The 11,972-nt window shown below is 28.8% G+C and overlaps 2 protein-coding genes across 2 annotated transcripts; one reads left to right on the top strand and one right to left on the bottom strand.

Annotated features, from left to right (window-relative positions):
- Positions 1-2,237: 2,237 nt before the first annotated feature.
- On the bottom strand, positions 2,238-11,653 carry LOC132931696 (pyruvate dehydrogenase phosphatase regulatory subunit, mitochondrial). The gene is made up of 15 exons (XM_060997637.1): positions 11,510-11,653; positions 11,141-11,405; positions 10,848-11,060; positions 10,604-10,767; positions 10,046-10,282; positions 9,856-9,966; positions 9,294-9,463; positions 8,454-8,646; positions 8,166-8,324; positions 7,640-7,800; positions 5,793-5,941; positions 5,432-5,729; positions 3,601-3,780; positions 3,314-3,514; positions 2,238-3,240 (listed from the first exon to the last, which is right to left on the bottom strand). Exons 2-15 carry the CDS (start codon positions 11,395-11,397, stop codon positions 3,010-3,012), a joined length of 2,724 nt encoding a protein of 907 aa, XP_060853620.1. The 5' UTR covers positions 11,398-11,405; positions 11,510-11,653; the 3' UTR covers positions 2,238-3,009.
- On the top strand, positions 6,197-6,780 carry LOC132931697 (acylphosphatase-2-like). The gene has a single exon (XM_060997638.1). It carries the CDS (start codon positions 6,395-6,397, stop codon positions 6,692-6,694), a length of 300 nt encoding a protein of 99 aa, XP_060853621.1. The 5' UTR covers positions 6,197-6,394; the 3' UTR covers positions 6,695-6,780.
- Positions 11,654-11,972: the final 319 nt, after the last annotated feature.

Below are 11,972 nucleotides of genomic sequence, written 5' to 3'. Positions count from 1 at the left end.
TATGAAAATAGTTTAGTAATAGTTTTTACTATTACAAATTTTTAGAATATTAGCTAATAAAAATAAAAATAATAACAATTTTAATAATTAACACTATACATAATCATTAGTTACTACTTATGTATAAAAATTATATTTATAATATATACTTTATGTATATAATAGTACAAAGTGTCCGCGTTCTGCATTTTAAACAATGGACAGTACAAAGTGACCGTTTACCGGGCCAATTCAAAATGATACGCGGGTTGCCCATCCCTGCTATACAACGAGCAGTTTCAGGGTCACATATCTTGCATTCCTAGTGGTTAGTTTCTTGGGACAGTGAAAAAAACTAACATCAGAGTCGTAACTAAGACGAGATCGCAAAGAGAAAGGGCGCAGGCGCACCCGGACCCGTTGGCTTAGGGGGACCGAAGTAAGCGTGGCGAACTGGCGAATTGTTTGAACCGTTTAAGCCATTTGAGGTAGTGAATAGTATTCAGTATTCAGTGATCACTGATCTCTGATGGGTGTCGGACACCCGTAGGTGGCAGGTAAGGAAAAAGTCTGCTAGTCCCCCCCTCTTGAATGCTATGTGTTAAATTTTTTAAATATTTTGTGGCCTCTTTATTTTATTTGACGTGACATATCATTAATAATTATTTATTTGTTTGTATATATTTTTTCATAATTATTATTACAAATTTAAATAGTTGGGTATAGGCGGTATAGCTAGGTAGTAGGTAGCCATTGATACATTGCATATAAGTACTTAAAAAAGATTAATTTTTAAAATTTATGAGTAGCAAAGTTAAACTTAAAAATTAAAAGTTAACTGTAAGTATTTATTTTTCAGTCATTGTTTTATTTTCGTGATGTGTACTGCAGTTTTCAGGTTCTCATAGCCTCTAGCCATTTCAGCTCTAGCCATAAAAAAAAAAATATTGATTTAACTTTGTGGTTTTTAAATTGTTTATATTTTACGAATACTTTATACTCTTAAGTAGTCAAGTTTCACCTAACTAATACCATTTATTAAATCTGCATAGACAGCCCACAACTATATGTAGGTATATTTTGTCATTGCTAATAGTAAATTAATTTAAAATTTTGAACAATCTTATCTCATCTTTAAAAAAAAATCTCAATTTATTTTCAACGTAGTACTAAGTGTCAGTTCATCGAACCACCCTCAAAGTCGAATATCGAAGTATTTTTTCAAATAGGTACTTCTTATCGTGTATATTACACACACACACACACACGACACGTTAGTGACGTTACACGTAGACGTAAGTGCATACATTCTAAAATAATACAACTAATTCATCGCTCCCGACGCTCCCCTTATTAAAATCTAAAAAGCCATGATATAATAAATATAATATAATAGTATATATTATTATTATATTATAATATTATTTTACCTACTTGTCCTATTTACCGTAAATTGTAACATTATGTTGAGATTATTGATATCTATATCAGAAATAGAATCTTTTAAATTGTTATTTTTATTTAAAAAAAAAATTGTTATTAATATTTTAGAACGCTAGGACTGATTAAAAATTAATTAGTAAATAGTAATTATAATTTAAATACCAAAATAGTTATGCAACTTTTGGTATTAGTTGGATATGAATTGATAAGTGTCAAAAATCAAGACGTGAAATATTCTTTGAATTATACAATGTAGGCCGATTAAATAGAAATTAATGTACCTATTATCAATTTTTTGTATTAAGAGGCCGTAACACCTCAATACATGCATGTGTTGTCTCCGTCTTACAAGTACGTAACATAGCAAATTTATGCTCAGCAGATCACGTTTAGCTCAGTTAGTTTAAAAATCGACCCATCATGAAACTTGATGGTAAGAACATTATCTGTGTTTGTAGGTTTTTTACGATTATTAAGTTTTTAAGTGAGTTATGAGCATTTTTAATTTACGCTATGTTATATACGCATAACTTGCTAAAAATTTGAACTATCGTAAAAAACCAACATACAAACACAGATAATGTTCTTACCATCAAGTTTCATGATGGGTCGATTCACTCTAATTTTTAAACTAACTGAGCTAAACGTGATCTGCTGAGCGTAAATTTGCTATGTTACGTACTTGTAAGACAGAGACAACACATGCGGGTGTGACGCCTTCTTAACTTGGTATATATTGTGTACACATGCACTTTGATAACCAATTCTAAGTATTAAGTGGTATTAAGTAGGTACTCATACAAAAACAATCACAATAACCACATGCATTTAAATGTATTGATCATTTTACAAACATTATAATGACATTTACAAAATTTAATATCATAATTACATGTATATATTAATATTGATATATGTAAATGATTAATAAATACAGATGTTTTTATATTATGTATTAGTGTTTATTGTAATACATAATTAGAGTAAAGTCCAAATTTACGAATTAAACAGTTAATAGAATTTTCAAATATTATTATCAATTCATAATTATATTGTCATAGTTTGAAATTAATTTGTAAACATCCATAAGTAATCTAAACAAGTTGACAACAAATTACATAACGACTAGAGTTTTCATTAACAGTCATAACAATATTATATTAATATATGTTGTACAGAATCTTGATAATTGATAAATAAATAAAAAAACCTGTGAGAATCTCATTGAATATAACTTAAAACACTTTGTTGAGATTTACAGTATAAATATATAATAAATAAAATTGCTGTACGAATTAACTACGATTTCTACAAATGACACTACTGACGCGAGCTCTATAACAATAGTTGAGAATCAAAAAACATCTATTTATTGTGTTATTTGAATAATTTATACAACTTAAATCGATTGACGCTACAAGTAAACGTCTGTAATACTTTTGTTTTTTATCTTCCTTTTGACAATAAAATCAAAACAATATAAGATCTAGGTAATTGGTGAGATAAATAAAAAATAGGAAACTCAATTTGTTTTAATATATAGGGAAACTCGTAGGATGGATTAATTTAATTTGTTGCATAAACTTGTCAATTGTTTCTCAATAATGGTTCAGATACCATTTTATCCCTGGTGGCGAGATACGATTCGCGTTCCTTGTCTGGATATTTTGTTGGTAAATTTGGACTGTTGATGTTTACTTTTGCTGGGTACCGTGTGCCTGCTATTTCTACTTCATATTCTCCAGACAATACATACTCATTTGTCAATGGTAGAGCATTACCATGGCTATCTAAGTTTTGAACAAATCCCAAACATACCTAACAACAAATATTTTTGATTAGTTATTTCATATTAAATAAACAATATTATACTGTTTATTATGAAATTTACTTGTTTTTTAAATGTGAACCCATAACTGGTCGTCGTTGTGGCACCAACATATTTCTTGTCTCTAAATATTGGCTCACCACCCCAAGACCACATTTCAGTGTCCGGATCATGATCATTCAACAATAGTTGAACATATATTCGTTTTATACCCTCCTCTTGTTGACGCAACAGAGCATCTCTTCCAATGAAATCCATTCCTTTCTGGAAACAATAAAGACAAAGTTAAGAATACACATAAGTAAAAAATAAGTTAATAATTATTATCATTAAAATTTTATCAGCCTCACATCAAACTTCACTCTCCAAGATCGTCCGCATTCTAATGGCGTGGTTGATGTATCTAAATCTTGGCCCCAAAATGCATAGAATTTTTCCACTCTTAATGCCTTCATTGCATAACAGCCGGCATGTTTCAAATTATACTTTTTCCCAGCTTGAATTAATGAATTGTAAACATGTAAAGCAAACTATAAAAACAATTTCTTCATAAATAATCTTTGTGAAATTCAAATATTGTCTTATTTATGAAATGTAAATATTTGTGTAATCTTATATTATAAAACATTAATATTAATATTATACAAAAAAGAGTATAATTTAATAATATTATATTATACTCTACAGAAAATATTAAGAAAATAATATTTTTTAGGGCAGTGGTATTTAAATATTTTAATAATTTTAATTCTACCCTTTTCTATTGCTTTTTCATTTTCTTTTAAGCCAATTCATCGATCGATAGAAAATGATAATTTGTTTATTAAACTTTAAAATGGATTAAAATACTTTTTTAGTAACTTGAAAAGTTTTTATCATAAATTATCTGACAAAATATTTGAGCAAAACCTATAATAATTTACAACATTTACAATATTTAATGAATAAGTGTTAATTAGGTGCAGATTCAAGGGAGGTTACAAGGGCTAAACTTACCTACTTAAAATATTTCAAAGATGTCTAATCTAAGAAAGACGTACAAATCGACATGTACAACGAATAAGGCAGTAACTGCATATTATTGTATAGAACAAGGGTGGCAAGCCTAAGGCAAGGTGGCACGTTGATCAAATTTCAATGGCACAAGAAAAAATTGAAATTATTAAGATTTATGCTATTTATAATAACTGTTATAAGAAATTCAAAGAAACAAATTATATATATTTTAAAAATTAGAAGTGCTACTTAATAAAATAATAATACATAATAAATCTGTAACTTTATTTTTATCCTTAGAAAATATTATTTCCTTTTGGGGCACGTGATAAAATTTCCAAAACTTTGGTTGGGAAAATTTGGCACTTGATCCCAAAAAGGTTTGCCATCCCTGGTATAGAACATTTTTGGTTGATTTATACTACTGCTATAGTTTTGTTGGAAATTGTTATGTACTATGTACAGATATTTAAAAATACGTACATATTAACTATAAACATACAGTGCTGAATTTAAGGGTCTTGGAGCCCCAAAGCAGCTACTAAAAATAGAGCCTTTTAAGATTATATTAATAAAAACTGCTTTTAATTTGTTGCTTTTAAAAATGTATAAGATGCGGTTCCAATCACATTATTACTTTTTACATCTATAAGTCAATATAGTGTAACATAATATTAATGTCCAAGTTACCACCTATTTCATAATAATATTCTTATAAGCCTATTTTTATCTAAGCATTCAAAAAAAAAAAATAAATAATATTCCATACACAAAATACTTTTCCATATTGATCTATTTTGTGGGACGTTTTTTATTTTTGGTACTTGGCCAGAGGCCTGGGTCCTGGAAAGGTAAGGGAATTACCTAGGTAGTTTGCCTAGGTGGAAGTTTGGCACTGTAAACTAAACGTTTGTTTATATATCTGTATAACTATGTTAATATGTTATCATTACTTGAGTTTAATATGCATAAATGTTGCATTTAATATTAAATTTTAAACTTAATACTTATGCTTTTATGTATTTAAAGTTTTAAAGTAAATTTTTTCATCTAGGAAGGTTACATATACAGATACATAAGATGAAAGATGATGAATCAATGAAGATACATATACAATACGTTATGCTAACATTGTACTAAACACAATATAAATGATATGTTTGAATAACCATAATAACATCTTACCTCATTTGGTATGTACAGAACATAGCCTAACTCTCCAGTGTGAGTGAGATTTAAAGCCCTAATGCCATTAGCTAGGCCAACATCAAGTTCTTTGTAAGTGAAAAATGGAAATGATTTAGGACTAAGATTGGTTTCAGTCATTTCAGACAATAGGTGTCGTGTAAAAGGTCCCATGAGACAAATGGCAGTGAACATGGAAGTGACATCGGTCAAGGATACAGAGTTATCACTAGGCAAATGGCGTTGGATCCAAATCTTGCAACGAGTCTGTTGGATCGTAGGAGCGATCATCATGTAACTAATACACCACAAAGTCATTATTGAAACAAATACAAACAAATCAAAATGTTAAAAGACTTACTGATTTTCCGACAGTCTAATTAGACTACAGTCATTTTCGTAACCGCCGCGAACATTTTGCATGCCTGTGTGAATAATACTGCCAACTGGTACATCTACGTCATTTGAACAAAGGTATTGTAACAAATCAACCACTTCTCGGCCTTTTGACTAAAAAGTTAATGTGATAATCAAGCTTTATGTAAAAATAACGAAATAACCATGTTACATTGTTACACTATAAACTATAAAGAAACCAAGTACCTTCTAGTTTTAAAAAAATAAAAATAGTTTTGAATTATTAATTTTCCCGCTGAAATATTTAAATATGAAATTGGACGTGTGATACGACGAGGTTACGTACGTTACCATGGTTACAGTTAGATTATAACACAATACTATCTTGTCCTTTTGCAGCGATTCCGAATTCTATTAAAATTTTTCTTATCCTATTATCAGTGGGCTAAGCTGAGTAAGCCGCAAAGGCAAGAAACGCGGGCTTCTAAAGTAGTAAAATCCAACAATTCCAATACTTCGAAGTATATTAACTACTTCGAAACTTCAAAGTAATACAATCACAGTAGGTTAAGTTTATTAGATTTTCAGCTAACCTAACTGAACGGCATGTCGTCTGGACTTAAAACTGTCGACTTCGAGGTGTTCGGTCGAGTGCAGAAAGTTTTTTTTCGCAAATGCACCCAGGAACATGGTAAAAAATTGGGCTTACGAGGTTGGTGTCAAAACACCCCACAAGGCACGGTGATTGGTACAATACAAGGACCGCCTGACAAAGTCATCGAGATGACTGCGTGGTTGCGAGAAGTTGGAAGTCCGGCAAGCCGCATCGATAAATTGGAATTGAAGAATGAAAACAGTATTAGTGATTATACATACTCAGATTTTGATGTTATTAGAAAAAAATAACTTATGTTCAGTCTTACTTATCAATTTTAATATTTGACAATGTCATTGGATAAAAAAAAATATAATTGACGTTTGGATAACCGTTATACTCTGTTGAGTTTTGTTTAGATTAAAAAACAATAATCTATTGACAAACACCACTTAGGCTAGAAAATTACACTCGTAGAATGTTTTTAAAGTGTCAAAATCTTTAGCTACATTTTTTATAGTTTGGCTACATTACTACTACAACTATTATTTATAACTAATTGAAACAATTATTTTAGTAATAGATATGAAAAAAAAACTATAAGTGCTCTAATCTTAATATATTAAAACAGCTATAAAATAAATACTTAGATCAAAAAGTATTACAAATGTATTACCTAAATTTAAAAATAAAATAAATATTTTTGACTAAGTTCTTATACCTATTATTTTAAATACAATTATCTGCGAAAAAAATAACTAGTTTCAATAATATGAATCAAAGCAATACAACGTTTAAATTAATATATTTTTTAAATAATTCAACTTCCAATGCATGTATAAAAAATATTATATGAACTAATATGCTTTGTAAAAATGGTTTTTTTATAGTCTTATAAATAATTAAAAATGGTAAAATAAAAGATAAACTTATTTATTGAGGTTAAGAAGGCATTCATATCTCATTATGTAAGAAATTATCAGGAAATGTGAAAAATGTCACTTATGTAAATATTTTAAAACACAATGATGTGTTTTATAACTATGTTAAAACATGCAAGTTACTAACATAAGCAGAGTCCTAAAAGTAAGCTGTGTTTCATTTAATTTGTTACAATGAGATAATAATAAAGAATATAGGAAAAATTTGGTATGCCTCAAATTTTGAATTTCTTTTGTCAAATTTAAGCATGAGTTTTCAAAAACTTTAATATATATCTATTAACCTTATAAATAAAAATATATATATTTACTCACTTGTATATCCAATTTGGTGAAAGAAGAATAATCTAAAAGACTAACATTTTCTCTACAAGCTTCATATTCAGCCTCGACAATATCAAACCAATCTGGTTTTCCAAATGTATTAGTTTTAGCCATAGTAAATTTTCTTGTATTGGTATAACTATGTAAATGTTCTAAAAAAAAAAAAATTTAGTATGTAGAACATACAATAGAACAAATAATTATAATTATCAATACGTTATACTTTACAAATCTAGATTTGACAAAATAATAGATAGATAATACAACTATATTATTAAAATTAAATGTTTTTTTAGTTTTTATATGCTTTATCTTACTCTACTGTATGTCAGTGGCGTAGCCAGGAGGGAGGCTAAGGGGGCTGCAGACCCCCTGAAATATTAAGAAAATTAAAAAATTATTTTAATTTTTAACGGTTTATACAATATGCAACAAAAATCTTAAATTGTATTTTACAAAAATTGATCAACCCCTCCTGAAAAAAAATTCTGGCTATGCCAGTGCTGTATGTTCATACCTTTTGATAATTCTGGTTCAAACCAACTGGGCCTTTCATATCCCATGACCTGTTCAAATACAGCACCAGCTTCTTTCAATTTTGGATATATTGGAGACATTCTTAAATTACGTCCAGTTTTAAACTCATTGTTTGGATACTGGATGCTATAATGTCTACCTAGAAATTAAATTTTTTTTCTATAATTTATTATGTTTTTTTTGATTGGCGAGTAAGAGTTTATATATTAAAAAGTTTTAATATTTTTAGAAATGATTAAAATGTTTTCTTCTAAGAAAAAAAACATACCAGGTACTTCTCTTACTCTGTCTCTAAGGAACCTTCTGTTATTATGCAATCCTAAAAAACGACTCATTTCTAATTCATATAAATCATATTGTGAATATCCATTAACAATGGTTTGAGCAACTCCTTGACCTACGCCGCCTGCAGCTGATATACCAACAGTCTTCATACCAGCAGCAACATAATAGTTTGCAATCTATAATGTAAATTATATAAACATTATTCATACATTTAAAATATTGTTTTCATTTGTTTACACTATTGCATTATTTTGATAACAAACTTATTATGACAATGATACATTATTTTTAGATTTAAAGTGATATGGGAAAAATTCTATGTTTGAAAATATTAATCACTGATTCAGGATAATTACATTTTTAGAAAACTTAAAATAATATTTATTTATGCAATATTAAACATAGATATACCATAAATAACCTTATACTTATACTTAAGTTATAGTATATACATATTATATTTTTATTACAAAATATACAACTTGTGCCTTAAGACACAATAAGAATATGCGTTACAAGAAAAACAACAGGGAAGAAGCCATCCAGTGATAGAACTACCTAAGTTATGAAATATTAATGTTAAATCCAATAGAATATTAGAAACTGCTATGGAAAATCAGTAGAAGAACAAAAGTTATGACTCACAAAAATGTTTTTTGTTGGCTTTCTTTAAATCAAAAATATATGTAGTATGTTTGTTTGAGATTTGTGAAGAGTCGTGTGAAAATGTATCTAATATCTATTAATCATTATTAATTATTTTATTTCTTTTCAACTAATTCAACATGATATTAGAAGAATGTTTAAAACTATAAATATATACTTCGGGTGCTTGACCGACAATCCATTTACAGTCTGGAGTAAATGTTTCAGCAATATTCACTAAGCTGTCAAGTGAAGCATTTGCTAATGATGGCACTCTATGCAATAATTGTTCGAGTAACACATGAAAGTGATCCCAGTCTGCGAGTAACTTTCTACCAGCTGAAGTATCTGTAACCAGTATTAAAGACACATATGAATACACATTTTATACACATAAAAGTATATTTATAACTTAATACATAATAATTTGTATTATTTGTTGCACATTATCAAAAGTTATTCCAAGTTATTCCAAGACTTAGTTAAAAAAACAAAAACAGTAAATGAGTATCGTAGATAATTCCATAAGTGTACCACTTGATATTATCTTTACAACAAAAGATTAACATGTCTGGTATAATTATTTACCCTATTCAGAAATGCTCATTACAATGGTTTTACAATTTTAAAGATAAAAATTTATACCAGTACAATTCATGTTATGGTTTACTTTAAGTTCTAGTTATTTTAGTAAACAAAACCATCAATTATAATGAATTTCTTTAAGTATTTCAAATTACCTGGACATCTTGCATTTTCAAATGCTGGTTTAGCTTCGAGTTCAAATCCACCAGCTAGAATACATCCATTTAATTCTCTAAAATATATAGAGCCATCTTGATCTCGAACAACTAGAAAAATGAATAAATAATTTAATTGTTATAATGTCTGTTATTTTTATTTCATAAATTTAAAGTTATTTATGTTTACCTGGTGTTTGAGAGTTAAGATTTGATATAGGATTAGTACGGAGATAATAATGTTCAACCGGATGAAGAGGTATTTTAACTGAAGGATTACTACGTTGTCCAATTTTACGTGCCCAAAAACCTCCACAGTTTACATAATAATCACAATCAACTGATCCCATTGATGTATCAATGGCAACAACTTTACCATTATCACAGACTACTTCCAATAATTTACATTTTTCGAGTACTACAACACCTGTAAATTATAAATGATTAAACATTTTTATTTATTTTTGTATGCATGTTCAATAAAATTTTTTGTTATTTTTTTTTTTAGTACAACACACACTATTGAATTTTTAGAAGTTAAATGAATAATTTAAAAAATACAAAACGTGTTTTTATGGTACAATACTAAAGTATAAATCATTATTTTTGTAAATTGATAGAACACTATATTGATTCACTATTTATTTTAAAGATTTTATTAATTATGTTGCCAAAAATTAAATGTATTTTATTTCTAAGAATATTAACTAATATAACGTAAACTAAAAGTTAAATTAATTTTAAGCACCTTTTTGTTTTGCAGCTTCTAATAGAGAGAGACATATTTTGTAAGAATCTGCTACACCGTCTTCAGGTATCCATAAAGCTCCTTTAATGTCATCGATTCTAATAAGTGGACAGAGTTCTTTTGCTTTTTGAGGATCAACTATTTCACATTTAATGCCCCAAGAACTAACAGGTATAAAAACAGTATTATGATGATGAATTATCACACAATAAAATTAATTGGAAATAAATATTGAACGTCTTACACAGATTGGGATTTCATTCTTTGAAAAACAATCATACGATCTCTCGTTCGAGCAACACAAAGGCTACCGCACTGCTTCCAGCCTGTTTGAAAACCTTGAGATTCTAATTCTTGGTAGAGTTTGACACTGGATTGACAGAGTCTGACTTGACTCAGTGTGGGTTTGAACACACCAACCAGGTCTGACGAAAAAGAATTCTCTCCACCTCCTAACCTGGGAATGAAACAAATATTAATGATATTATATGTTATATAAAACTATATACCTAAAAGTGCAGTCACAATATTGTTTACTTGTCTTGTTCGATGACTACGGTCTGTGGACCCCATCCTAGTTGAGCTAAATGATAGGCGACAGAGGCTCCCATGACTCCACCTCCGCAGATTGCAACTTTGCAGTTCTTCGGCAAAATACCGGTGCTGGTTGAATACTTTTGGCATTTTTGATCCCTACGACTATCAAAATACCCTTTCAACAGAGAACAGCGTGTACTCGCCACGGAGAGAGCATTACAACTACGATTCGAATAGGCTCTAATGAAAACCATCATTAATCAAACTGAAAACGAAAATGCACACTGAATAACATTCGTTAACGTTTACACACATAAAATAAAATAATAAATATTAATTAAAAATCAATCGAATGAACACGATCAGTACCTGAAGAATTGTGTAGTTGTTGGACACCATTGCAACAATATAACAGTGAACTATGAAGTAATAAGAAAACGATTACGATAAAATACTCTTAAATAATAATATTGTTCTTTTTAAATTCTGTCGTCGTTATCAACCAAAACGTGATTGAATTATCAGTCGGTTTGATAAAGATAAATTATCGTTTCCAAAACTAATATAAACGTTTGTAACTTTGTGACCATTGTTTCGGCGACGTTTCAAAAAATTTAAAAATCTGAAAAATAATAATGTTTAAAGTTGATGATTTCAATATAAGTACTTTGGCAGTGGATAAAACGAATCTACTGAATTAAATTATGGACAATAATATTATCGTCTATGAACTGAATAATCACTTAATAATAATAATAATAATATTCACGCCTTCACGGTCTCGCGAGTCACGGCAGTCGGCGATATGCCGTCATGACGACATGTCCATATT

The sequence above is a fragment of the Rhopalosiphum padi genome, chromosome 1 (assembly GCF_020882245.1).
Source record: "Rhopalosiphum padi isolate XX-2018 chromosome 1, ASM2088224v1, whole genome shotgun sequence".
Classification (NCBI taxonomy): Eukaryota; Metazoa; Arthropoda; class Insecta; order Hemiptera; family Aphididae; genus Rhopalosiphum; species Rhopalosiphum padi.
The sequence above is the reverse complement of the archived record's forward strand: the minus strand, read 5'-3'. Positions and strand labels throughout refer to the sequence as shown.

Excerpts from the sequence above, each read along its gene's own strand:
- LOC132931697 (XM_060997638.1), top strand. The coding sequence starts at position 6,395 with ATGTCGTCTGGACTTAAAACTGTCGACTTCGAGGTGTTCGGTCGAGTG.
- LOC132931696 (XM_060997637.1), bottom strand. The coding sequence starts at position 11,397 with ATGATGGTTTTCATTAGAGCCTATTCGAATCGTAGTTGTAATGCTCTC. Across the intron at positions 9,967-10,045 it reads TCTTAACTCTCAAACACCAG|TTGTTCGAGATCAAGATGGC; the intron begins GTAAACATAAAT and ends TCATTTTTCTAG. Across the intron at positions 5,730-5,792 it reads ATTAGACTGTCGGAAAATCA|TTACATGATGATCGCTCCTA; the intron begins GTAAGTCTTTTA and ends GTGGTGTATTAG.